Raw genomic sequence first — 26990 nt, 5'->3', positions numbered from 1 at the left:
GTGACCTGAAATGGGAAGATAGAGCCCATTTAATATTGAGAGACAAAAGCAAAAGGGCATGCTTTCAGGAAGAACTGGGGTGCTGTCAGAGATGCTATGACCGAAGCTCCTAAACTAGAAATGTCCCTCAACACACACTCATACTTTTGCCTTTAAAAAGTATGGGAAGATGGGACGGGGAAACTGCTATTCCTGTGACAGGATGGGGACTTGTGAGAAGGAAGTCACTGCAAAGCCAGACAAGGTGAAAGGCACTTGGCCGTGTATCCATTTGTCCTTGTCCCTATGCTTCAGTTCTTTCCCTCCCTGCCTAAAGGATGTCCCTCTCTGGACTTCCCATTTTTCATCCTTTTTTACTGCAGATTTCCTTTAACTCATTTCTACCAGCAGGCGGTTTCTTTACTTACCAGTTTGGGGAGTGGAAGATATGTTTCTTTGAGTCCAGTAAAAATAAACCAAAACACAGGAGAGAAGACTGTGAGTTTCTACCCCTAAGTTTTCTTTCCCTCAAATACTGTCTTGTTCCTGTCTTAAATTCCACTGCTGTGAACCTTGTAGAAAATCAGTGTGCTGTGCCACTTAACATTTATGGTTAAGCAAAGAAAAGAAATGTTCCAGTCAAGAGAAAAAGGGGCAAAGACGCGATGTGTTTAAGCTCTCTGCTACCTTTGGCCCTTTTAATTATTTTCTTTTTTTGTTTGTTTGTTTTTTGAGATGGAGTCTCACTGTCACCCAGGCTGGAGTGCAGTGGCACGATCTTGGCTCACCACAACTTCCGCCTCCCAGGCTTAAGCAATTTTCCTGCCTCAGCCTCCCGAGTACCTGGGATTACAGGGGTGTGCCACTACCACCCAGCTAATTTTTGTGTTTTTAGTGGAGACAGGGTTTCACCATGTTGGCCAGGCTGGTCTTGAACTCCTGACCTCAAATGATCCACCTGCCTCGGTCTCCCAAAGTGCCGGGATTACAGGTGTAAGCCACCATACCCAGCCCCTTTTATTATTTTCAATACCACCAGAATTTCATTTTAACTTTTCTCTCATCCCCTGCCCCCATCTTTATGAACATTGACCTACATCCTTCCTCTCAGAAACATAAATGAAGTGTTAATAAGTTAAAGGGGTTAAAGGTAGAGATGATCTCTCCTTTTCCACAGAGGGGGCAGCTCAGCTTTCATAGGTAAGTTCTGTGGTCCATTCAAAATGATGGCCATGCACATTCTGGAGCAACCGAAAAAGCAGCAAAAATTGTCCTCATATTGTGGTTACAATGATACGTACAAATATGCCTCAGGGGGAAAAATACTCAAAAGAAGTGCAGTAATTTTGTTTTGGTGGCAAGGTTAAGTTCTTTAAAAATAATGGATCATATCACCTTTATAATTATATTTTGTTAAACAATAAAAATAACTGTTTTATTTGATAAACAATCTCATCTAGATGTCTTATTATCTGTAAATTTTTACTCTAGTTAATGAAATATTTCTTTGTCATAAATGTTAGGTTTCTTGCTGCATCAGGTTGAAGTGTTCATTTTCTTGATTGAGATCTTAGAAAATGTGTTTCCCTGCTCTTTGGAGTCCAGTTTACATTACATCCTGTGAAATGGATTAATCAGCAAGCTTTTCAATTCAAACTGCCATACCAACCTTCACTTTCAAGCTTTTAGCATTAAACCTTAACAAATATTGAAAACAGGAGGTTTATACATTTAGCATCACCAACTATGTCATAACAGCAACTACAGGACAAACTTCATGTCAACTTATTATTTTAGGTGCTGGCTTAAATCCCTTTAATCTTAGAACATCACATATTTTATCTTTGTAGGTTTAGGATTTGTCACAAAATTTGCATGCACAGGGTTCAAAAATATAGCAAATGTACAACCTACATGACTTTAATGCCAGACACCAAGTTTAAAAAGTACTATTTCCTTTACTCATTGTCATACAAGTAACACTTTATATTATTTAGGTATAAAATTTTTTTCAGAATCCATTCTCAGACACATTACAGGGTCATTTATTACTGTTACATGACTGAACTTTCTAAATTCAGCACATCTAAGTTTTCAGATGTGAAGCAGTATTAATATTTATCTGCCTTCTTTCATAAGAAAATTATACAATGAGTTTAGCAGATACAGATTTTGAAAGAATCACATTTAAAGTAGCATGAATTGAAACAAATGTGTATTTGAATGTCCAACTAATTTTTAAAAACTCTAAATCAATGAAACTGAATATGTTTTGATTTGAACACCATATGTCACCATAATGTATTTTTTGTCCTCATTTGGAGAAAACCATAGAGAAGAATTAACATTCACTGCCTTGTGCTGTCCTCTTTTCCCACATGAATAGCAGATATTAAGCAGAGAATGCATGCAAAAGTTTCACAAATAACTTCCTTTTCTAGGTGCATTTTTTTTTTAACACATAACTTCCTTTCTGCTAATCCTTGCCCCAAACTAGTTGCTACACATGGTTCTCTGGAATAAATTACTCCTCAATTGAGTCAGCTTACCCACAGAGGGTCTGGAGACTGTAGAGCAAGTTTCACATCCACTTGCTAGCTCTAGAAGTTTGTGCATATTATTTACCCTCTGTGAGCCTCAGTTTCCTCATCAATAAAATAGGCACAGTAATGCTTCTCCCTCTGATAATTATTTTGAGGATAAATATGCTGCTTACAGAGGCTTGGCACAATGCCTGGTACACTGCTGGCTTAAGAAACAACTCAGAAACCTCAATAGCACCTGTGCATCTCCATGCACAGGCAGTTCATTCTCAGGCTTCCCACTCCTAGTTTTTTGCTTCCTTCCCACCTTGTGGCATCTCCAATTCCCTTGCACTTCCTTTCTTTCTAAACCACTTTTCTCACAAAAATTTGAAACAGTCCTACTGCAGTGTAATTGACGGAGAATAGTTCAAAATATTATTCCTGTTAGGGGAAAACATAGACTTCAATAAGAATCAAAGCTTCTAGCTAAAGAAAGGGCACTCCTAAGGAGGATTTGTGGACATTGGTGAGCCAGTGGAAGGTGCAAGGAGATGACTTCCAGGCCTCTGACAACATTGCCATTTTCCATTCTTGGAGCCCACCACTAAAGCCGCAGGGATGAAGTGAGGTGAGCCCTAGGCTGCGTGTCTCACAGAGGGGCTTCCAAGGGCCACAAACACAGCTCGTTTTACACTCCAGCTCCTCTGAGGATACTCAGGAAGCAGGCAGAATGGACGGCCCTACTTGAGAAAGCAGAAAAGATACGTGGAAAACCCAGGGGACTGTTCTGTGGGGCTGACAGGTTTCCGAGCAGACCACATGTGGAGGAACCTCTGGTTTGGTTCTGGGTGCTCCACTTTAAGAGGGATGCTGGTAACTGTACTGTATCCACAGGAGAATGAAAAGAATGAGCACTGCACACTCAGAACTGCAGAAGGAAATGTTCATCTGGAGAAGACAGGCCCAAGAGTGACTGCTGTCTCCACACACCTAGTGGCACTCTTGGCCAGGAGGGACTGTCCTTTTCTGTGGTTCCAAAGGAAGAACCAGGATCAATGAGTGGAAATTCAATGGACACTGACTTTGGGCAGGTAAAGCATTAACCTTTATGGATGGGCTGCCTCGTGAGATTGTGCTCTCCCTGTTGCTAAATTGATGAAGTACAGGCTACATGACACTGTGGCTGGGATAAGGAGGATTACCTTCAAAGATCTGATTGGCTTTGGGCTACCTATTTTTTTTCTTTTTTGCCTTTTAGAAAACTTTTTATTTGTGTGTAACTCTTATATTTTTCACTTTTAAATAAACGTATACAATAGTTGCAAAAATGAAAACAGTATAAAAAATAGCTGTAGACCTTTTCTCCACATTCATCAGTTGTCAGCATTTTACCCATTTGCTTTATTATTTGTACTTTCTCACTTGCTCTTTCTCGCAGACTAGATGATTTTGAAAGTCCTTTCTCTTAGTGAGAGTTATGATTCTACATGCTGAGGCTTCTTTCCAGGTCATAAGATTTTAGAAAAATTGGAATCCTGCTGGCATTGCTCTTCACTGCACTAAGCATAAAATCTGAACTCCCCAAAGAGTCTGACCCTGATCATCTCTCTGCCTTCATCTCCTACTGCTCCTCATTCTGATCACCATGCTGCAGCTACATTGGTTTTTTCTTCCTCATACTTGCTAAGCTCATTCCTGGCTTAGGCACTTTGCAGTTACTGGTTCCTCTGCCTTCAACACTCTTTGCTGGTTTTCTCATGGCTGGGGCCTTCTAATATTCCCTGATGCCCTAAGACCTCCCTCCCTCCCCAGCTCCTAAAAATTACCACAGTCTCTCATGTTGCCTCTTCTCACTATCTGGTGGTGACCTTGTTTACCTGTTTGCTTGCCTTTTGGCTGTCACTCCCAGTAGAATGTAAGCTTCATGAGCACAGAGGCCTTGTCTGTCTTGTTCTTTACCATGTCCTCAGTACCTGGGCCAGAGGACACTCAACACATATTTGGTGAATAAATAAATAAGAGAGTAAATGAGAACATCTGGTCGAAGACATAATATGTACAAGGATAGATGTTAACATTTGACAACCTATACAAAATAGCAAGTGTGTAACTATTCTAGAAAGGTAAAGAGAAATGTCTTTGTCTCGTGGGGTATCATATTAGTCTATTCTTGCACTGCTATAAAGAAATACCCGAGATTGGGTAATTTATAAAGAAAGGAGATTTAATTGGCTCATGATTCTGCAGGCTGTACAGGAAGCATAGCGGCTTCTGCTTCTGCGACGGCATCAGGAAGCTTCCAATTATGGCAGACGGCAAAGGGGGAATGAGGCATCTCACGTGGTGGGTGCAGGAGAAAGAGACAGAGTAGGGGAGGTACTACAAACTTTTAAACAACCAGATCTGTTGAGAACTCACTCACTATCACAAGGATGGTACCAAGGCGATGGCGCTAAACCATTCGTGAGAAATCCACCCTCATGATCCAGTCACCTCCCACCAGACCCCGCCTCCAACATTAGGGTTTACTATTCAACATGAGGTTTGGGTGGGAACAGAGATCCAAACCATATCAGGTATACTGTAAGTGACAGACGGTTGAGGAAGTTTCCCCTGAGAGTGCCCCATCCCAAAGAAGATGTGGACTTTTCTCAGAAGCCGAAGTACATTCTGCTGCGTCTGTTTGAAAAGATAGAAATTTGCTAGCTTTCCTGGAGCAAACTCCTTCTATGTGGCTGATTTACAAGAAAGACAGGGTGGGGAGGGTTATTTCTCCATTTGGATGCCTACCGAACTGACTGAGAATGACTCAATTCTTTAGGAAACCAGCTCCGAAAACTTCACCACGTTGATTTCTTTCAGAGGGGACCATGGATAATTCTACAGTGATGCTGTGGGCAGACACATTTTTCCATGGGTTCCTTTTTCTAGGATCACTCTCGATCTATCAGAATGCAGTTTCCCAGCCTCCAAATGGTCCATCAAATTGGAAATGTACATGCAATTCCATTAAGAGGCCTGAGTCTTTCCCTCATAATCCATTTCCTGTCAGGTCTGATTATTACTGATTACCTTGAGCACTGCGCCTTTGCTCTGAGTAAAGTTCAAAAGCTTCTAAGTTTGAAACTGGCCTCCTCCTCAACCACGGAAGAAAAGTCTACCATCATTTATTGTAGAGATGACTAGAAATTGTAAGACCTGGAGAGAATGGAATGAACCAGCCCTGGGAAAAACAGTTGCTAAAAGTTTCTGTTTATTCACTTAACTTGGTAAGAGTCACCATTTAACAGAGAAAAAATAATTTAAACTTAATCAGGGAAAATGCTGACTTGTAAAAGGATAATATCTTAAAAGTAAATTATTACCACTAAGTCAAACTATCTGGAAGGGTAGTATATGTAAGGGATAATATAACAGAATCTGGAAGTAGACTTCCTGGGGTCCGAATCCCAGCTCTGTAACTTAATTGCTGTGTGACTCTGGATAAGATATTTAACTTCTCATCTCTGTTCCTCAGTTTGCCCATCTATAATATAAATATCCTAATAGTACTTAGCTCACAAGTATTTTAGGATTAATGGGATTAATGTAAGTAGAGTGCTTACAATAGTACCCAGCACATTAAGCACTAATAAAGTATTTGCTATTTTTTCTTCTCTCTTATTCCCTACATCCAATTAAAGAAAAAAGAAAATCTTGTGTCTGCAAAGTAACCTTTTGATACATCACCTAATTTTGATCCTAAGGACAGCCGGGCAACATTAGTACATGTTTCTTCTCTATTTTGTAGATAACTAGTCACAGATTTAAGGTCATTTAGCTGATAAGTGCCTGAACTCTAACTCAAACCTAGGCCTGGTGACTCTGAGCTTGGCAGCCTCTCCACTGCAGTCAGCTACCTGTGTCATTGATCATAGTCATTGGTTCAAGTTTGAAATGGGCACTGCCTTTTAAGAAGACACAACCTTCTAAGACTTATAGCCAAGAGCCTCTATTAAATCCTATATGAACTTGGATGTTTTTGAAATAAAAAATAAGTGAAGGTAAGCAAAAGCTTTTATTTGAACTGAAAACTATCTTCTGTGATGTTTCTGACCCAAACATTGAAGCATTACTTTTACTCATACACACAAAAAAGCACCGAGGTAAACAAACCTAGAAAGACTATTTCTCCCATCTCTCCTAAGCAAAATGTCAAAGGAAAACAAACAGTCCAGCGGAAAAGTAAATTAGCTTTGTAAAAATCCTTTCCATTAGAAAGGCCTAGAATTCTAGTAGCTGTATAGGTAAGGCACATCTATTTATTTTTAAACACAATACACATAATGTGAGGATTATCTGGTTCTCAGGATTCTAGTGACTATAAGAGGAGGTCTAGCTTTGGGAAGGTTAATGGTGATACCATAGAGTAATTACTTGGAAAAATAATAAACATCATTTCATAGTTTAATACCATGGTATTACTCCCATCAATATCCTTTTTTATTTTCATTTTTGCCCATCATAGAAGGAAAAGAAGAGAAGCTTAATTTGATTTACAGAGGGAAAACAACCCAGAATGTACTTTTTTATTCTTGGGGGTTGGGGGTGTAAAGAGAAAAGGTCGACCAGCTGGTTTTCATCTATATGCCATAATTTTCTGTTTAGTTTACACTATTAAACTCCAAAGCCTTTGCTTTAATCTTAACTGTTACAGTATGCCTTATTGCAGATTCTATCATGTCACATCTCTGATAGGGTTTCTGACTTTGGCAAAGCACCATCCCCCAAGCTGGTCCTTGCCATATGGGTAGTAAATGCATCCAACATTTTTTCATTGGCGCCTGCATCATTATGTTTTGTCACCAATGGTTTCTCGGGTTTTCAGTAAATTGCTGCATATACTGTGGTTTGGAGATGCCGAGATGATCTCCTATATTTATTTATCTGTATACAGCTGAGTCCTCATTAGGGCCTCCCTGTCCTGCTATCCTCTTACAGATGACCTAACATCTGTTTGTTGAAGGCAAGGCATGAGGTGGGGGGTGGTGTGAGTGGAGAAGCCGTAAAGAGAAAAGAAAACAGAAAGCAGGGGGGACCAGTGTGAGGAAAAACAGCTTTCCAGGAGCCATTAACACTGAGTCAGGATAAGGAGAAAAGGGGAGGAGCAAAACCTACCTGATCTGTCTTCGTTTTGTGTATCACATCTTCGGCACAGTTCTGGGATCGTCTTGAGTGATGTGACTGAATACTGAATGGGAAGCCAGAGAAGAGAGGGCAAAAAATAATTTAAAATGCGAGCATTCACTCACATTGGCCAGAAAAACAAAACACAATAAGTGATACTTGGGCACAACATGTATATTCAGAAAATTTATCTCATTTTACCCTAAATGAGCTGCGTGGTGACCTGGCAGCATCCTAAGATCTACCTGCAGGATCTAACCACATGCAGTTTAAAAAGAGGGCTGGGCACCCCTTCTTTAACAAAAAAAGGTGGGGTGTAGCCAGCAGACACTCTCTCCCTCTTATCACTTCTGCTACTTGTGGAAGATGGAAGAACTGTCTGACCCTGAGAGTTTCAAGAAGATGGCCTTAATAATTGCATTGTGAATCCTAAGGGTGAGCTTGTGTATGAAAAGCCAAGTATGGGAGCACCTGGCTTCCTGCAGCATCCGGGGCAGTCAGGAGACATGTCTGTGCCAATGCTGACTGGACTATGCAAAAGTTCCTAATGTTGCCACTTGCCACAGATTTTACTGTGTAGCATCCATTATCTGCATGGGAAATACCAGGGTAATGTCATAAAAAGCAAGAGGGGTGTGGTTCTGTGTTTGAAAGCTCATCTCTTTCACATATAGATTAGTTTGAGTGGAAAGAAACCACCCTCCAGGCTCAGTGTCAGCACCGACTCAGAGGCTAGTTTTCAGGATAAATTATGACACAAGGGGGCATACAATTGGAAGAGCTAAAACAAATGTAAAATCAATAGCTATGATTTATGAGGACAACATGTGATGCCAATCAGTCTTTCTTTAGAGGAGGGTGTTTTAAAATAAAATAAATAAAATGAAATTGTTCTTTAATCAAAGGCCAAGTCAGGGACTATCTTCAATCACATTCATACTTTAATTCATAAAATGCAGCTCTCTGAAACTATTTTGCTTTTTACCTCTAAGGACAATGAGCTTGTATCATAAATGAGCTTGTATCATAAATGACTTCACCATTGCAAAATTTGGGGGGATTGAGAAAAAGCATTTAATCTAAAAGAAAAATGATCACAGGGAACTCATTAGGATTACTCTAGCATTACAAGTGAGGAATGTGTAATTAGGACACATTTATCAGTAAGAAGGTACTTTAGTTAGCTTGATGTCGATAGATGAAGCAAAGCATCTGCATTGAGATTTCCTTGTGCTTTCCCCAGGATACCAGGACAGCAAGACATAGGGTGGGACCATTGTAGATATTGTCAGTTTGCCAACCTCATGTCACAAACAAATTAAATTTCCAGTATTTCCAAGTGAAAAGTGAAATCTCAAACGACTAATTAGAGAAATTACCCTTACCTGTCTGATGCAATAACATCCTGTTTATACTGGCCATGCCTCTGAGACCACAGGTGCTTTAGCAAACCCACCCACATGCTCAGAGGGAGAGATGACTGCCTCTTAAACCCAAAATTAACCTGTAAGTATTTTTTTCCTTTCACATTATGTTCTTTGGGGGTCTGGGGTAACACAGGTACACAAGGCATTTTTCTTGGTACTAATAAGGTACCTTATGTTTCTGGACAAGTACAAGCTCTCTAAGGACTCTGGTAGCTTCTTGAGACCACCTGGTACAGGTTAGATAATTACACAGTCTATAATTCAATTAAAATTGGGCCTTTTGTTTTGGTTGTCATGTGTCCCATGAAACACCCTTTGGCAAAGTCTCACTCTTTTTCTTTTCATCCAAGGCAAGAGTTTAGAAAGAGGAAATTTAAGATGAATCGTGTTTAAATACAGTTAATGAAAAATTCAATAAGGTTTGTTCACTGGGCTTAATGATATATATCTGATTAAAATGGGTGAGCTGCTATCTGTATTTCGAGGCACATGCTTCCTAACCGCCATCTCCCACCCCAAAGTCAGACATATCAGAATCTCTGATGTATTCGCTGTAGCTTCAACTTTTCCTATTTGCCCTCGAAGGCCCATAGTGTACAGTAAGTTTTAATTTGATGAGGTTTACATTTGAGCAGCACCTGGCTGGTGTAGGGACTGAGTCACAGGCGGACACTAGCCTAGGTGAGTCACTGCCACTGCCTCAACCTAAATCACTTGTGGCACTTTGCCTCTCTACCCAGAGTCACATAGGAAGTCACTTTGGTGAAGGCATATATTTTCATTATCTGGTAACAATAACTGTGAAGAAAATATCACTTGCTACTCCTGGGAATAGAAATAAAAAGTACGGCAATCTAAAAAAGATGATAGTTTATCCAGAAAAATTAAAGTTTTGGAAAATTTTAAGGGTATATGAACGTCAAATTCAGCAATGACTCCAATCTACATTGTGAACAAGTCCATCATTTTTTATAAAGACACAAGACAAAATCAATTTGTGGATCTGTTTCAGTAAGTATGAACATTGCTCCTTGGATGGATGAAAAGGTTTAAGGGAGTGCTGTGAAGATTGTTAAGCTGTGATGTGAAGAAATGCACAGGAAACACATAACTCACAAAACCAACATCCAAAAATGTTTTCATATTTGCAAATTTGGGATGAGCAAATGATCCAAGAAGTTTCCCTTGCAAGTATGCATTGTGCTACCATCTGGGAGCTGAAATGGAAGGCTTCCCAGGCCTTCATCCCAGTTCACAAGACAGATGGCCTTTTATAAGTAACTGTCACTTCGCCAACATACCTCATTCTCAGGACAATGGCAAGCTCCCAGGGCAGCAACTACTGTCAGTTTGGCCCTATGGGAACCAAAGCCCAATGCATCTTCCCTGTCTGTGCCCTCCAATCCAAGCTTTTGCAGCCTGTTCCCTTGACTCCTATTGTCCTTGGGTGAGAAGAGTGAAGAGGGGGCTTGCAGTTAATGAAGAAGCATTACATTTTCTATCTCTATAATTTATTCCTTTTCTAGAAGTCTTCCAAAGGTTATTCCCAGTGAACATAGACTTTTGATCTAAATTTGTTTTCCAGACTTCTTTTCCACTTCTCTAACATGTCTGAAGAAGAGCTCTGCCAAAGGTTGACCAGCTGCCTCAGCTTCTTCAGTGTCCCTGTGCTTCCAAAATTTTGTTTGCTTTCTGTTCCTTTACTCAGGGGTCCCAAGTTCGTGCAATGCCCTCCTCTAGCCAGGCAAATGCCACCATTTCACAAGGCAAGGCCAGCTGTGTTCTGCTTCTCCATGAAGCCCTGGCTGATTGCTTTAGCCCTTACTGACTTTTCTCTTTTCTCCCCTTGGTAAGTTTCTGCCTTGTCATGTGCTGTGGTGTTTCTTATCTGTAGGTGTTGGCTTCCATAAGCACTTGAGGAAAAGAATGATATTTTTGACTTGTATATGTGCGTGGCACACAGGGACTGATTAACCGTTTAACTGAAATAACAAGACGTGTACATGTTGACTAATCCCTAGGTATAATATTATAGACATTCAAAGGAGCTCTTTCATGTTTAGGTAGTAAGTGGGACTTTCCTCCAGGCCTTTATACTAACACTAGAATTAATTAGCTTTCTGAAATAAAAATTTGACTAAGGCTCTGCACAGCCTATAGGACAAAGACCATATGCCTTAGCATGGCACATGAAGCCTTCCATGAGCTCAGCCTCATCTCGCATTGTCTACTTCTCTTCTGATTGTGGCAATAACAAATTCTTGGTGGTTGCCATACTCATTGTTTTGCCTGTCTATACCTCTACATATGCTATTCCATCTACCTGAAATGCCATTCTGCCCATTTCACTAGGCAAACTCCTTTTAATTCTTCAAGCTTTGCCTAGGTATCACTTCTACAAAATCTTTTCTGACCCCTGCCCCATAAGGAAGTAATGCCAGCTTTCAAAGTGTGATCTCTGGACCAGTGGTATCAACACAACCTAGGATTTGTTAGAAATTCACATTCTTGGGCTCCATCCCAGACCTACTGAATCAGGAACTCTGAGGGTGGGGCCCAGCGATCTGTTTTTTCACAAGCCATATGGGTGATTATAATGCACAATGAAGTTGGAGAATCATTGTCGTATATTATTTCCTGATGTTAGGCATATGTCCATTACAGAACTCATCACAGGATGGTTCATCTATATGTTTACCTAACTGCTTTCTCTGCTTCCTGAAAGTGTGGACAATATTTTATTTACTCAAGATAGTAGGCACTTATTAAACCAAATTAAATAAATTCCTCTAGATATAAGAACTAATGAGGCAGGGATATAGCTCAGTCCATAATTTTGGTGGCAGTAATAATAATAATGTCAGTAGTTAATATTTACATAGCACTAATCTTAGAAAAACCCATAATTACAAGTCTAGCAATACATCATTTTATATTAAAAAAATTCTTAATATATTAATAGCATGAGTAATGGCTGACGGCTTAACCTTTTGTATAAAGGACAATGGATTTGGAGCCATAAGATCTGGATTGAAGTCCTGGTTCTGACACTTATTAACTCTGTGGTTCTGGACAAATAATTCATTTAATATCTCTGGGGCTCAGTTTCCTTATGTGTAGAACACAAATAATTATATGAGATAACGTAGATGCAGTCATGTTGCAAACTGTAAAGCTCTAGTAAATGTCTGTGTCTTCTCTTTATCCTGTTTTCTAAGTGTGCCCTCAGAGCTTCCCTCCTAATCTTCATTTCTGCCATGACTTTAAGCTCAGTAGATGAAGATATGAGAACTAACGAGGCGGGAAGAAAGGGGTCGAGCTGGGAATAGAAAAGAAAGGAAATATAACTCAGCCTATCTCAGTACATTATTTGGTTTCTCTTTGTTCTTTCCTCACTGAAGAGAGTCTGTGGCCCAGGGATGACACTGAAAAGTCAGCTTCAAAAACTTCACAGAGTTGATATAGCACAAGATCATCCTATACATCCCAGCCTACGCCAGTCAGTTTTGTCACCATGCCATGCCAAACAGTTGGAACATGCATGAGATTCATAAGGACAGTGCGTGATTTCTACATTGGGCTACGGGGATCTCTGACCACCCTAGATATTGTTCAGGGCTGAAAAGCTTTGGCTCTTATTCCTGAAAACTGGAGCCAACTAAGCGAATGAACAGACATTACTCAAATGGTAATGAGCCACAGAAAATGAAAGAACTAACATCTCAAGCACCTTTGCAAGCTAGAGACTTTCAAACTACTAAGACCCCATAAAAGTTTCCAAAAGAAACAATTAAGCCAGCCATCCAAACAACCATGGTGAAATTCATGATTTCTTGCACAGTTTTCCAAAATTCAGGCAGGTATCTCAACAGGCACACAATGAAAACAATGGCAACAATGTGTACAAGCAAAGCTGGGAGTGACAGCAGAGACATGTAGCTGAAATGAAATTTTCAGAACATAATATTTTTCTAAAATTTTAGCCTCCCCTCCAAAGGCCTGCCCTTCCAGTTCAGGAAGACTTCATGCCCTCCATTATAAACTGTGTTCCATTACCCCTTCTCCTGGAACGTGGCACTAACAGTCTGCTCCTCCACTGCTGACCCTTTGCTGGGGCTCAGGTTTCCTCTTTTCTCATCTCCTCAGGACTCTTGCCTGCCACCATTCTTTCCTCTCTCCTTATCCTCAGCCCACTCTCAGCGTTGGCTTTCTCCTCTGGTCTTATAAAGATAAGCAAGCACCACTACCACCTCAAGACACTGCCTCCTTGACTGAGCATGGGCCTTCCTGCTCTTGCATTCATCAGCCATCTCTTTTGAAAGAATTGTCTCTGTGTTTCTATTTCCTCATCTCTGCATTTACTCCTCCAGCCCTCATGGTAGGATTCTGCCCACCACTCAATAGATACTGTGCTTATTAGGGCCACCAAGGGGGTCTTAACTGGAAAATCCAGAGGGCATTTTCCAACTCTCGTCTTTATAATGACCTATTTGCCACTATCAACTGTTGTTTAAAATTCCTTAAATTCCACCCCCTTGTCTTTTTAGTTGCCTTAGTTTTATTTCTTTAACTTTGAAAACTTCTTTCCAGTTTCTTTTGTAGAAACCTCTTTTTCCAGACCCCACTACATGGAATATACTTCTGCACGGTTCAATCTTTTGAATATTCTTCTCTTTCCACATTCCATGTTTTCACAGATGACCTTAACTATACCTCCACTTTCAACCACCACCTCTACATAGTACAGATACTGGTGATCCACCCTTTCACACCTCTATTAGACTCTGCTTTAAATACATTTCTTCCCACCATTTGGGTTCCATTAATGAAAATTATTATAACTAATCCTATTTTCAAATAAATTTGAATTTTGCTCTGGTACCTTATTTTTATCATATCTTCATTCTAAGAGGTTTTTTTAAAAACTCTTTTATGCTAAGACATTGTTTGCAGTTGGTATTTGAGAAAACTCAGTAACTCTTTTGATCATTTTAAGAGCGCATCAGGAACTACTCTATTGCAATGTTAATTTAATTAATATAATGTGTAGTCAGGCAAGAGATGAAGATCCACTTGGTAAATGTGGTGAGATCACAGTACTGAATGACCTCCTTATATTGTATAATAAGAAGTGGACATGGATGGCGAAGAGACCTACCTGAACTGGGAAAACCAGAGGTGACCATGGGGCCCAGCAGATGTAATTTTCAGTGCAGTGGTTACAAACATGGATTCTAGAGTCAGACTACCTGCATTATATCCTGACTTCACCATTTTCTAGCTACTTAATCTTAGTTAACCTTTGTATATCAGTCTCTTCACTGGTAAAAACAAGGTTCTGACTGTATCTTCATTAGGGTGTGTCTGGGAAGATTATGAACTAGTAATATAAAACCTGGGAAGAGTGTCTGATGCACAGTTAAGTGTTCAATAAATGTTAGCAATCATATTATTATTTATATTTAAAAGTACCAAAACCAGCATTTTAAAATGAAGCCAAAGTAATCATAATTATAGAAGCAAAAATTACAAATGACAAAAGAATTACAAGAAAAAAGTATGTTATAGTAGGGCAGATGGCCAGTCATAAACCTTGTTCAACTTCAATGATAGTCTATTTTTAATTGTGAGCCAATAATCAATCACTGTCAAAATATAAGGACTCATTGCCAAGAATAGAGTTTAGTACTATAATCAAATGTGACCTACCATGAAGTTAACCTGACATTTCATAATGGGCTTAGTTATTAATATAGCATACTATACACACTTTGAGAGCATAGCAAGTCTGTGTCATTCACCCCAAGCTTAGAACCAAGTCTGGTACTCTGTTAATGTTTAGTAAATGCTTGTTGACTAGATTGGCATAAAAGCTAATTGTGATGAAAAGGTGAACAGTTTTTGTCAATAATCTGCATAGTCAATCTAATAGTTTCTATTGACTATCAGGCAAGATAAGAACTTCCAGGACTATCTGCAGAGTAAAAGGGAAAATTTAAAAAAAATCCAGCGGTTGCTCATTCTTCTTAGAAACCACTCTATTTGTAGAGTTATTCTCTACCTTCTCTGGCAGAGTTGTCCAGTCCAAGATTTGGAGTTTGGGAACCTAGATTCTAGTCCTGGGGTCTAACACTAACAATAGAATATCAAAATATAACTCATCTTTTCTGGATGAGATGATTCCTAATTCATTTCCTGGCAGGTATTAAGAAAAACAAGATAACACATATGGCATATGATGTTAGCACAAGGTGTGAAGTTTCTGATGATGCTGAGCTGGAGAAGGGAAGAACGAGAGGCAACTTAGCCTCGAATGCAGGATATTACAAAAAAACACTGCATAAAGCTGAGGTATTCTGGACAGCTGCTGGAACTAGATCAACTGAGAAGCACTAAACAAACTTTCCATATAGATAAGAACAGGGCGACTGCTAGGAAAGGCAGGGCTTACAGACAGAGACAGTGAAAAAGGGAGTGAACCACTCAGAGGCCACATGAAAGTGTTGGTCACCTTCTAGGAGGTACAGAAGAAAGTACAATAGGGTCCATCTTACTCAGTATATTCCATGCTAGAGAGAAGAGGAGGCTAAGTTCTTTGTACCTTGAATACCTTTATACTCTTTTTCACATCTAAGCTGTATTCTTTGCCCATGCCAGCTCATTGGCTGAGTCTACTTGAAATGAGTCTTTCTCAAAATGTAACAAAATCTGGGGAAGCATCAGGGGATTGAATGGAGTAAAAGGTGATGCACACAAAAGAGAAGGGGGCAGGCATTTTTAGTAAAAATGCTGCACAGTCTGTGTGATAGAAAGATACGAAAACTCACTGAAAGTGAGGTTATTTTACCGTAAGAATTAATTTTTCTATCACACAGTGGTCCAAGCACCTTAGGAAAATGAACTCACATAATTTTTGCCATTACTCTAGGTTGCAAAAGCTTTGACCAAAGAGGATTGAAAAGTGGAAGGATACTTATTATCTTGATCTCATTTGACCTGTACAAAAAATAGTTTATGCAATTGCCAAAAAAGTCAACTTTCATCAAGGTTGCAGTCAGATTTATACAGAAAGGCAACAGAATATTTCTCTCACTTCTATTTGTATGTGTGTGTATATGTCTGTATGTGTAAATACTTACATGTATATATGTGTATATATGTGGCTATGTGCATGTGTGAGTGTATGTGTATAAATTCAGGGTAATAGGTTGAGGTATTACCATTTAACAGATGGGAATGTTGAGGTACAGTAAAATTAAAAGATTTGCTTAAGTTCTCATTAGCTGGTTTCATTTTACTTATTTATAATGTCTATCAATCCCTTTACTTCCAAAAAATAATTTGTAATCATTACAGTGCCAATCAGGGATAGTGATGGGTGAGGTGACTGGTCTAGAGAAACTACTACTCAGCTAAGTTGCATAGATGGGGAGGAGTAAGGTGGCCAAACAGTTCTGCATTTAGGTCCTGGCCCTGTAATCTTGTGAATGTCAGACAAGCTCTCTAAGCCTCAATTTTCTCATCTGCCAAAAGGAATAAAAACATAGTTTGCCTCGCAAAACTGATGTATGAGGTTTGAACAAGATAACTTAGTTAAAGAGTTTATCTCAGTGTGCGGCACAGTCAACATTGGTGGATGGTGGCTGTGAGTGAGCTCCTCAGGAGATCGAGTTCAGCCTCTGCTTTATTTAGTCCTGTGTGTGAAACTATTTTTAAGAGCACCACACTGGCCTCTCTTAATAAAATAAATACACCATAGCTCCAAAGAATTCCACAGGGTTTTTTTTTTAAGACATAGGGATCTGGCTTCCATAGGAAGAGAGAAATCTGTGAACCCATTCACAGTGACAGAAAACCCTGCTTTAAACCTTTGTGCTTATGTGTCGTCATCTCTCCCTTGCAGACCTGCAGCTATTGCAGAATGTTCTGCCCTTTTAGATGGCAGGATTACAAGAATGTATAGTTTAAACTTTGTGTTTTGCAAAGAATGTGCGTTATTTTCTAGTCTGGGAAACTTCAAAATAAATTAGCTGCTGTGTTTTCTCTCATTAAGTAAAGGCAAAATTAGTTCTAGTTGTTTTTTCTACCAATATACAGCTTATGTTTTAATTAAAACAAGAACCAGGCTCATGACCAGAGGGAAAACCATGGAATAGAAAGCCTAGACTATGTAATAGGGCTATAGCTGGAGAGTAAGGAGAAGAATTTGAAACTGGGCATCTTTTTCATAAACATCTTTTTCAGGTGTAATGTGCAGTTTCCTCCCCCTCCTGCCACTTAACCAGGAAAGAGGCTTAGGGGCTGTCAGAGATGGAGGTTTCTGGTATTAAAAAAAAAAAAAAAAAAAAAAAAAAAAATTGCATGGTCATGGGAAACTACATTTCTTTTTATGCCAGTGAATTAGCACTTTATTTTTTCATTTTTAGCATTTGAATAATCTCCATTTAGCCCTTAAAGAAGCTGTAACATTCATTGCTCCTAGCTTACCTAAGCAGCCTGAGAACAATCATTCCAGTATTTAAGAGGTTGTCTCCAGTTCTTTTTCCATGTATTCATTAAGTTAGAACAGTATGATTCTGGCTTCTCTAAGGTATGAAGTCTGGATCACACTAAATTATGATAAAATAATCTATGTTGTAGAAGTTGCCAAAGTAGAGCATCTTCAGTTTCAAGTGGATTTAAATAGACTAGGATTTCTTATTCTCAGTACTACTGACATTTTGGGCTAGACAATTCTTGTTGTAGGGGATTGCGCTGTGCATTGCAGGATGTTTAGAAGCCTCTCTGGTCTCTACCCACTAGATGCTAGTAGCAACTCCCCGGTATGACAACCAAATATGTCTCCTGGTATTATTAAATGTTTCTGGGGTAGGGGTGGGGCAGGTAAAATTGCCCCTGATGTGAACCACTGCAATAAACTATATTCATCCCGGAGAAGCAGTAAAGTGTTGTGGCTAAAAGTAAATACTCTGGAGACAGAATACACCTAACCAGCTGGGTGACCCTGGACAAATTATACAAAATCTTCATGCTGCAGTTTCCTCATCTGTAAAATGAAGATAAAAACAGTAACTTTAGAAGATTGCTGTGAGGATTAACCAAGATAATGCCTGTCCCATGGTAAATGTTCAATAAACGTTAGCCATTATTATTATTTCATCAATTACTAGGAAATTTCATAGAATTTCAAATCTACGCAATTTCAAAATCTTATATAAGTTTAAATGCAGGTTAAAGGACCAAACAATCAAAACATGTTTAAGAGGGAAATTTTGGGTGCAGTTACACAATTACAGATGGATATCTTTGTTTATGTTTTAGAGTGGTCAAGTTATAGACACTCAACTATTGCATAATCCTGTAGCCTAGTTTGCTAAACGGTTTTAGTTATTGCTTAATGTATTTTATTATCTTTCAAGTGGAGATTCCCAATTCATCAAAATTATGGGCTGCTGCCAGATGATTCTTCTGTAAATACAACTGCTCTGTTGTATTAAAAAAAAATCTTGACTTTATGCCTAGTGTTTTCCCTTGAGTTCTTTCTTCACCATTGGTCATATAAATATTATTGTATTATTCAGTGAAATAATAACAAAAGCTACCATTTTTAAGAGCAACTTACTGTGTGCCAAGCTAAGTGTTTCACATATATTATTATTTTACTCAATCGTCAAAACAACCTGAAGTGTATCTCAGAAAGGTGAAGTTAATGTGCTATTCAGCCAGTAAGAGTCAGAACAAGGTAGCAGCCCAGGCTGGCTGCTTTCAAAGCCTTTGCTTTTAAAACACAACATTACTATCAAAGTTCGGAGAGCTACCCCCTAACTCCCAATCATAACACAGTTTCCCTTTCTACAACACCTTCCATCCTACCTACATACACCCATGCTATCATTCACATTCCTTGCTTTTTCCCACAGTGGCTGTGAGGGGAGTGATCATAAAAGAACCTTGCTTTGAATACTTCCAAGTCAAGCATAGTGACTTACAGAGAGAAAGAGAAACAGAAAGAGAGAGAGAGAGAGAGAGGCAGACAGACAGACAGATAGACAAAAATATATCAATGGAAGGAAGAAGCTCACTCCACATTGGTTTTAATGACGAATAATAAAAATTGTCTGGAAGCTGCAATAGGCAAATGTTGAATTCACATTTCTCTGGTACAAAAAAAAAAGACTCATCCAAGTTTGTATAAAATAGGTGATTCATCATACTCATCCCAGTAATCCAATTATTGTGTACAGTATGCATATTTTACTTCAAGGTAAGGAGTAAAGTAGATGAATAAACAACTGCCAGAGGCATGATAAAGTAAGTTCATCATTTTGAGACAATTTTAAAGTGGTGACTTTGAGTGGTGACCCAAAGCTCCAGGCCCTGAGAGATCCATGGAAGATAAGGTTAAAAGTTGTGAACTTGAAGGTCCTGGAAAGAAAAGTTTATATGTCTAGCTCAGAAACAGCAACCTTCTCATCACATACTCTGAGAGCTAGCCAATCTTGCTGGGGCACTCCAGGTCAACATGTTTGCTAGTGTAGCAGAATTGATTATGTGGTCCCAGATAAGGCACAAGCAGCTCAAAGCAAGATGCACGTAGACAATCCATTCCAAGCAGTCCTGATTTAAGCAGCAGGAAGTTTGTGGCTGTTATGGGAATTAAGAGACTCATCAGCCCACAGCATTACAGGATTAAGTAGGACCTCAAAAGTCAGCTAGTCCAGTCCTTATCACTGCACGAATTTTCCTTAATATTCCCAACAAGCTTACAATCTGTGCTTTGATATCTACAGTGATTGGAAAGATTCTCTTTATTGTTCATCAATTAATAAATTCCAACTTGGCTATTCTTTAGTCAGTGTCCCTGTGAACTCTAGAAAATGCTGGCTGTGGAATAGCCAGCCACATAAGAGAATTTGGAATTAACTCTACGAAAGTGGCTACATTTTATAAGTATACTCAATCAATAGTTTTGACAACATTGGAACACATTAGGAATGAAAGGCTCATTGAAGTTAAATGACTCATCTTCCAAAACACACACTTAGGGAAGATTCACTTCTTGGTCTAAGAGAGCCCCCCAAACCACACCGAGTCTGCCACACAGGATTTCTGTTGTGAATTTCTAAATGTAGTCAGAAAAGTTGAGGATATATAGACTATAATGGCGAAAGTAGGCTATGAAGTTGAAGACAGATTATCTTGAAAGCATTTCTTGTATACAGTAGTACTTACAGATATGTCATCACTAAAGTCAATTTCATCCAAATCAAGGTATTCAGGGGCTTCCATTATTCTTCCTTGCACATTTTGAGTATGGTCAAATACTTATAAATTCCTGAATGAGACAGAAGCAGAAAAGAAAGGCAAAAAAATTTAGCTGTTTTACAACCAAAAATAATGTCTATATTTAAACAAATAAGATGAGAAGGGTTATTGGGTGCTAGTGTTGCCTTGGAGCACATTTCCTCCCTTCAACTGTCCACAGCCTGGCTTTCCAGTAGCAGCAAACACCACAGTGTCTCCATGGTCCCCAGTGTGGATCCCCAGTGGGCCCTCAAAGTCCTTTGCTTTATTTGATATGTGCCTGTTTGTCTTTGCCAGAGCAGTAACTTGGGTCAGAATCTCCCCCTAGAATCAATATTAGAATTCACACCGACTCTTACCACACCCAGGGTAAAAGGCAGGGCTTTGGGAAATGGGGAGCCAGCCTGGAAATCTTAGGAAAGCCATTTTCAAATGTTTCCTGTGGGCATAGCCTTGGGTGTTGTACATGGAGCAATGAATACTGCATCTCCATAGGAATAACACAAGACAGATACCACCAACCAAGAGTAACGGATATTTTAGAATTTGTAGCACAACCTCCAGTTCACCCCTCAAAAAGGAAGAAAGAAAGAGGATCTAAGTGCAGATTTAAACCTCAGAGTTATTGCACTGCCCTCTGCCTCAAACAGCTTTGCCTGACTGTGCCATAGTGACCTGATGCAGGCCCCAGAACGTCTTCAGTCAGCTCTTGCCTCAGGGCCGCCTGGGGCAATCCTTTAAATCTGTCACAGTAAGATACATCACCTCCCACTTCATTTTCCCATCACTTATCATCATCCCCATCAGCCGCGGCAGCGGCACCTACAGATGTCAAGAGCAGAAATATAGATCTCCTGACGGCGCCTTGGTGAGCAGTTATCTTCTGCAGCGCCAACTCTCAGATAGCAAAATCAGCTTCTGCTTCCTGCAACTTGTCTTTCTTATTGTAAAAATTATTTTGCATACCCAGATTTGAGTATCTGAAATAATTCATTTTGCCCTCTTTGATTCTCTAATCAAGGTGTACCTTGCTGAACAGTAAGGAATGCATTACTGGAAAGTGAAAATACATCTAGCCTGATGAAAATGGGCCTCCCGATATAAGATTGAAAGTGTAAAAAGACCTACTTTTTAAAAGGAGATTTGTTCTGAAGGCGTTTTTTTCCCCTCATGTTGAGCCATTCTTTCTTTTTTAAGCTCTACAAATGGTATAATTATGATAAACAGAAAAAAAAAACTTGCCATTCCTTACCTCAAACCCATCACTTGATTTAATTTTCCTGTTTCCTCTCTTTTTTTTTCCCATATGTATATACCATTTTTAAAGTCTTAATTACAATAGATACAGAGTCCATCCAAGAAAGGATTAGGATGTTACTTCCATGTTTAAATGAGATTATCCATTTAGCCAATGTTAAAAATTCTTCTGAAATCACAGTAAGGCTTACAATGAAAAGAAAACCAACTTGTATTTGTAAAAAACATTTTAAATCAGAAATTTTATTATTTGTAGAAATCTGAAAATAGGTTATCAAACAAATTGCTTGGTATAAAAATGTCACTTTTCTTCAATTCACAAAGATTTTCAGAGGAAAATATATGTACTCTGCTTGGAAATTACTCAAAACAACATTCTCTTCTACTGTGATGGATTCTGATACAATCCAGACTCTTTGGATACTAGCATATTCACTAGGAGACTTTCTTCCAATCCAATTTCTTTTCACTAACTCTGTACTCCGTGATGAACTACTGATTTACAGACTCTGTTCCCACGGCCTTGGTGAACAACACAAAGATGATGCTGGGTGTCAGGATATGGTACAAACATCAGCAGGAACATGGAAATAGGGGGAGATGAAGCAGAGAAAAATGCATCGGAGCTGGGAACCAAATGGATCTTTAAATAAATGAAACTATAAAATGTGGATGAACATGTTTTAATTAAGCAAATTAACAAATAACCATTGCAACCCTGTTTGAGGTGCTCCAACAATATAGACAGCAATATCCAGTTGAGTGTAGCCATTCCAATAGAATATAACCAGCAGATAATAACTCATGGCATCACAACAGGAATCTTTCTATTCGCACTTGCAGGATGGTAGTGAGGTTCTTGATTCTACAGGCAAGTGCACAAGACTTACAACAGGTGCAGCTCATTACAGGAAGTCTTAAGCCACTGCCCATATTTATTTCTGTGGGTTGGATGACCCCACCTTAGACTAAGTCTCCTAGGCATCTGGAATTTGCCTCTACTTCCCAGCAGGCCTCCACATGCTATCTCCTTTAAGATGTCTCATTCTGTTTATGACCCAATTTATTTTGTCTGGTTTCAATGCTTGTCTCTTTCAGGGTGCCACTTTAAGAATATTTACATTCTCAATTATAATGTGCAGAAATCCCCGTGGTTTTCCAATCCTGATACATTCCCCAACATTAACTGCTTCTTTACAGGTAAGAGTGAGTCTGCAGTTGTCCCAGTGGCCAATACAATGCCTCCTCTTCTCTCATCTGCCATTCCACCAAGCCTCTGGCACTCTCAGGCACTCTTTTCAAAGGAATCAGTGACAAGATAGGAAGCAATAAGGTCAGGTTAGAGTAGCTGCTGCAAATGATCAAACATGATAAGGACAATGAGGTGAACTGTGGTCGCTTTTCTCGTCCTGCTCTTCTGACACCTCCCACTCTGCACACCAATCCACTATGGAAACCAATAAGCCTTATTTCAGACCCGTGGCAAACATGCTCGAACAGAAAGCACAGCTACAGAGGGCATGCATTGGAGGCCTGTGAGCTGAATCTGGCCCACAGATGTGATTTGTTTGACCCCAACAGTGTTAAAAAAAAAAAAAATTGAATCAGTTGCCAACTTGCAGACCTTGGGTGATTTCACATAAAATTCTGGATTTCTGGCTTTGCTTTAAATACCTGAAGCTCTGGCAACAGGGGTCTGCAGTCCCCATGGCAACAACTGGCTGGAGCTAAGCCGCAGCTACTCCTACCTGTCCATGGGGCCTGTGCTCCCCATTTTCCCGGAGCCCCTCTGAGGCTGCTCTACTCACCGACATGCCTTGGGGACATTTGAGTGTTTGACCCTTCAAAGGAATTCAGTATTAAACAATAAGTACAACCATTACCCCCAATTTTGTATTGGTGCCTCCTGCCAAAAATGTTGACTTCATTTGTATTCTAAGATTTAATTTGTATTCAAAGATCATTTTAAATTCTCATACCATAACAGCAACAAAATAAAATTTCCTGCAAATAAACTATTGGCACATCACAATTTGTGCTTTCACAGAATGTCCATTTTATCTCTTAGTACTAGGAAAAGAAAACCTTTGCAAACATAATAAAATGTTACGAGGTGGGGATTATGTTTCCTTCACTTTACAGCTGGAGGAAGGAAGGGTTCTTCTTGCTTTGTGTGATTGGCGTGGATTTACATGGTGACACTTCACTGCTGTGACTCCAGGGGAAGGGAGGAAGCCGTGCCAAGTGCAAACCCAGAAAAAGTTCTGAAGCCATCTTCTGTCTGGCCCAAACCAGCAGCTGGGAGGCAAGAGAGCCAACCTACTGAGGCCAACAAGAGTGTGTTTATACCTAAGCAAAATACATTTTTTATGCTTTCCAGAAAGGGCAGGCTAGCTTAAAATCCTTTACGTAGGGTCAGGCACGGTGACTCACACCTGTAATCCCAGCACTTTGGGAGGCGGAGGTGGACGGATCACGAGGTCAGGAGACCATCTGGCTAACACAATGAAACCCCGTCTCTACTAAAAATGCGAAACATTAGCGGGGCATGGTGGTGGGCGCCTGTAGTCCCAGCTACTCGGGAGGCTGAGGCAGGAGAATCACTTGAACCCGGGAGGTGGAGGTTGCAGTGAGCCGAGATCACACCACTGCACTCCAGTCTGGGTGACAGAACGAGACTCCGTCACAAAAAACAAACAAACAAACAAAAATCCTTTATATAGGATTTTTATTGCTATGCATCATAGGCCACTTTTGGATCTCAGGACCTAGTCATTTGTGAATCTGAATTTCTCCCCCATGCCATCAGCCCTGACCCTACAAGCTACAATCACTTGTTCCGAGGTTTTCTAAGGCCTTCCGAGGGCTTTCTTTTGCATGTAAGCCCCTCTCCCCACAGCACATCTCTTTCAAGATCTGTCCACCATGAGTATTGTCCCATTTCTTTTTACTGGCATTGGCAATTCTTGATTTGTTATTTATTTAGGCTTGTATGTTATGTGTTTTAATTTTTTTTTTTTTGAAGTGGGGAGAGATGCAATGCCAGGGAGGGTGAGTTGAGAAAGGTAAAGGAAACATTTTTCAATGGTTTAGCTCTCCCAATTTCGGTAGGAAAATTGATAGAGAGGGAAAGAAGAAACAGATTAGAATGTGGGGACACAGGGCTGGGCTGCTGGGAACTATATGCTGTGTAGAAGCTGCTAATGACAGCTTGGCTCCTTTCTTTGGATGTTCCCACAGCACTGGGAGAAACCTTACTCAAACTCCAAACTGATGCCTGGCTTTCGGAACAAAACAAACAGCATCAACTATACTCAATGTTTGTACGACTCTTCCTACTCTCACAGAGCTTTGATAAACTGCCAGGAACAGAAGTCCCTCCAGTGCCTATTAAAGTGTATGTGAGGGGCTTATGCCCCTAATGGGTCTGTCAACACTATGTCACCTTCTCATGAGTAACCTCAGTGATGGCCCAACTGCTACCTTCCATGGAAGTTTCCTTTTGGGAGAGAGCTCAAAATAACTGAGAACCACATTGCATAATAAAAAAATAGACAAGCAATTAAAAAAATAGCCTCCTTGCCACCCCCGTATTATGATATTCAGGTGATATTTTTAATTTTTTTGTTGTGACTGGAAAACTGACTTTGAAAATAATTCCAAATGAAGACTTCCAAAAATCTGTTGCATAATGGCAGCATCACTGGAAAAAGCTTATAGTGGCCAACAAAATTTCCTTAAGAAACTACACTCATTTTAGTGTATGCATTCTAGTGTGCTTGGCTCATACAAGGCACATTGATTTGTGACTACAGTCACATATCACATAAATTGCTCTACTGAAAAAATTTTTAAAAATGTATTGCCTCACTCCATTTTACAAGGAGTCAGCTTGGACTCATTCTGAAGGCTCATGTTACACAGATTTCTCCTTTTCTGCCAAAGTCGCTATTGCTCCATTTACCAGTATACTATGAGGCCTGGTAACTAAAAGTAAGTTGGATTTGTCAAAATAAATTAGCAGAGTACATTCGGTGATGAGGTAACTTCAATGGATTTGCATTACAACTTATTTCTTTACCTTTTAATATACCAGCACTTGGGAAAACACAGCCGCTCCCTGCACCCCTACACACACACACACACACACACACATACACGCATGCACGCCTGCCAAATTTGTACTGGGAAAAATGTTCAATTTGAAAGCCTGGACATCAATATTGGGCTTACTTTCTTCAATATAAAAACTTAAAATGATCACAAAATAAGTACTGGAAGGTCTGGGTAGAAATGTTGTCCCCAGTTGGCTCAGTAGCTTGGCTGGCAAGGAAGAAACTCATTCCAAATGTTGGATTTGGTTTCTTTCACTCTTTGATTCAACAGTGGCCAGAAGCATGGCAGTCAGTAAATGCCTCATCTTGAAGCAGAAAAATGATAGAGGCAAGAAATTTCTACTGGAAAGAGGCAACTGAAGGAGAGCCAAGAAGTACACACGAACAAAGAAAAAGCACAAGCCCTGTGGACTTTATCCATTTCTTCATTTATGGGATATTCTGGATGCATGTGGTGGATAAGACCTACACTAGTCTCCACACCAGGATGAAGTATATGGTACCAGGGGAGACAAACAAGAAGGCATGCTATTACAATATCATGTGGTGCTCTCCAAGACAAATAAATACACAGCAGGCTGAGGCACCCAGTCTAGACCTTGGAGATAAGGGAAGTCAGCCTGGCAAAGCTGAAAGCCGAAGGATGGAGGTGTGAATGGGGAGGGAGTGGTTGGGGCAGGAGGAAGTGTTCCAGTTGTCTGTGCTTTCAGTATGGGAACAGGCCTGGAAGTGAGAAGTCTGGAACAGAATGTCCAGAAAGATGCATAACATTGATTTAGCATTGATTGCTGTATTTTTGCTTCTGCAAAGGGGTCTTGAAGGGTGATGGCGAGGGTGGGGTGATAAATAGGGATTGTCAGGGGAGTATTTCCAAAGCCAGAGTGAACACAGGGCACATCTTGGAATATCAAATTTCTGGCATGTTTGTAAAAATACAAGTGAATGTTTGATATCAAACAAGGGACTTCAATGTAATATATTGAGCCTGCTCTAGCTCCTAGAGGAGAGCCTGCATTTCTTCCTTGCTGTCCTGAAGGAAACACCCACAGAAAAATTTGTGAAGAAAACTCTGTATCAAGATTTAGGATTGGGTGCTATTACATATACTTGATCACTTAGTCTCACACAGATGCTGGGAGACAAATGTCTTTATAATTTCTTTTGTGGAGATAAGGAAACCAAGGCTCAGAGAGGTTCTGTAATTGCCTCAAATTCAC

The 26990-nt window shown here is 39.8% G+C and overlaps 1 protein-coding gene across 5 annotated transcripts in view; it reads right to left on the bottom strand.

Moving 5' to 3' along the window:
• Positions 1-26990, bottom strand: part of SNCAIP (synuclein alpha interacting protein) — a 147753-nt gene that overhangs the window by 54134 nt on the left and 66629 nt on the right. For 4 of the 5 annotated variants that reach the window (XM_054555874.2, XM_024247116.3, XM_054555875.2 and 1 more), the window contains exons 2-3: positions 20330-20432; positions 7662-7734 (exon numbers count right to left, since the gene is read on the bottom strand). In XM_054555874.2, coding sequence (XP_054411849.2) covers positions 7662-7734; positions 20330-20386 — 130 coding nt within the window. In that variant the 5' untranslated portion in view covers positions 20387-20432. Of the gene's footprint in view, positions 1-7661; positions 7735-20329; positions 20436-26990 lie in introns of those variants that run through there. The other variant, XM_063724238.1, reaches the window with a different exon arrangement.

Source organism: Pongo abelii, chromosome 4 (assembly GCF_028885655.2).
Source record: "Pongo abelii isolate AG06213 chromosome 4, NHGRI_mPonAbe1-v2.0_pri, whole genome shotgun sequence".
Classification (NCBI taxonomy): domain Eukaryota; kingdom Metazoa; phylum Chordata; class Mammalia; order Primates; family Hominidae; genus Pongo; species Pongo abelii.
Note: the sequence above shows the minus strand (reverse complement) of the source record. Positions and strands in the feature narration are given on the sequence as shown.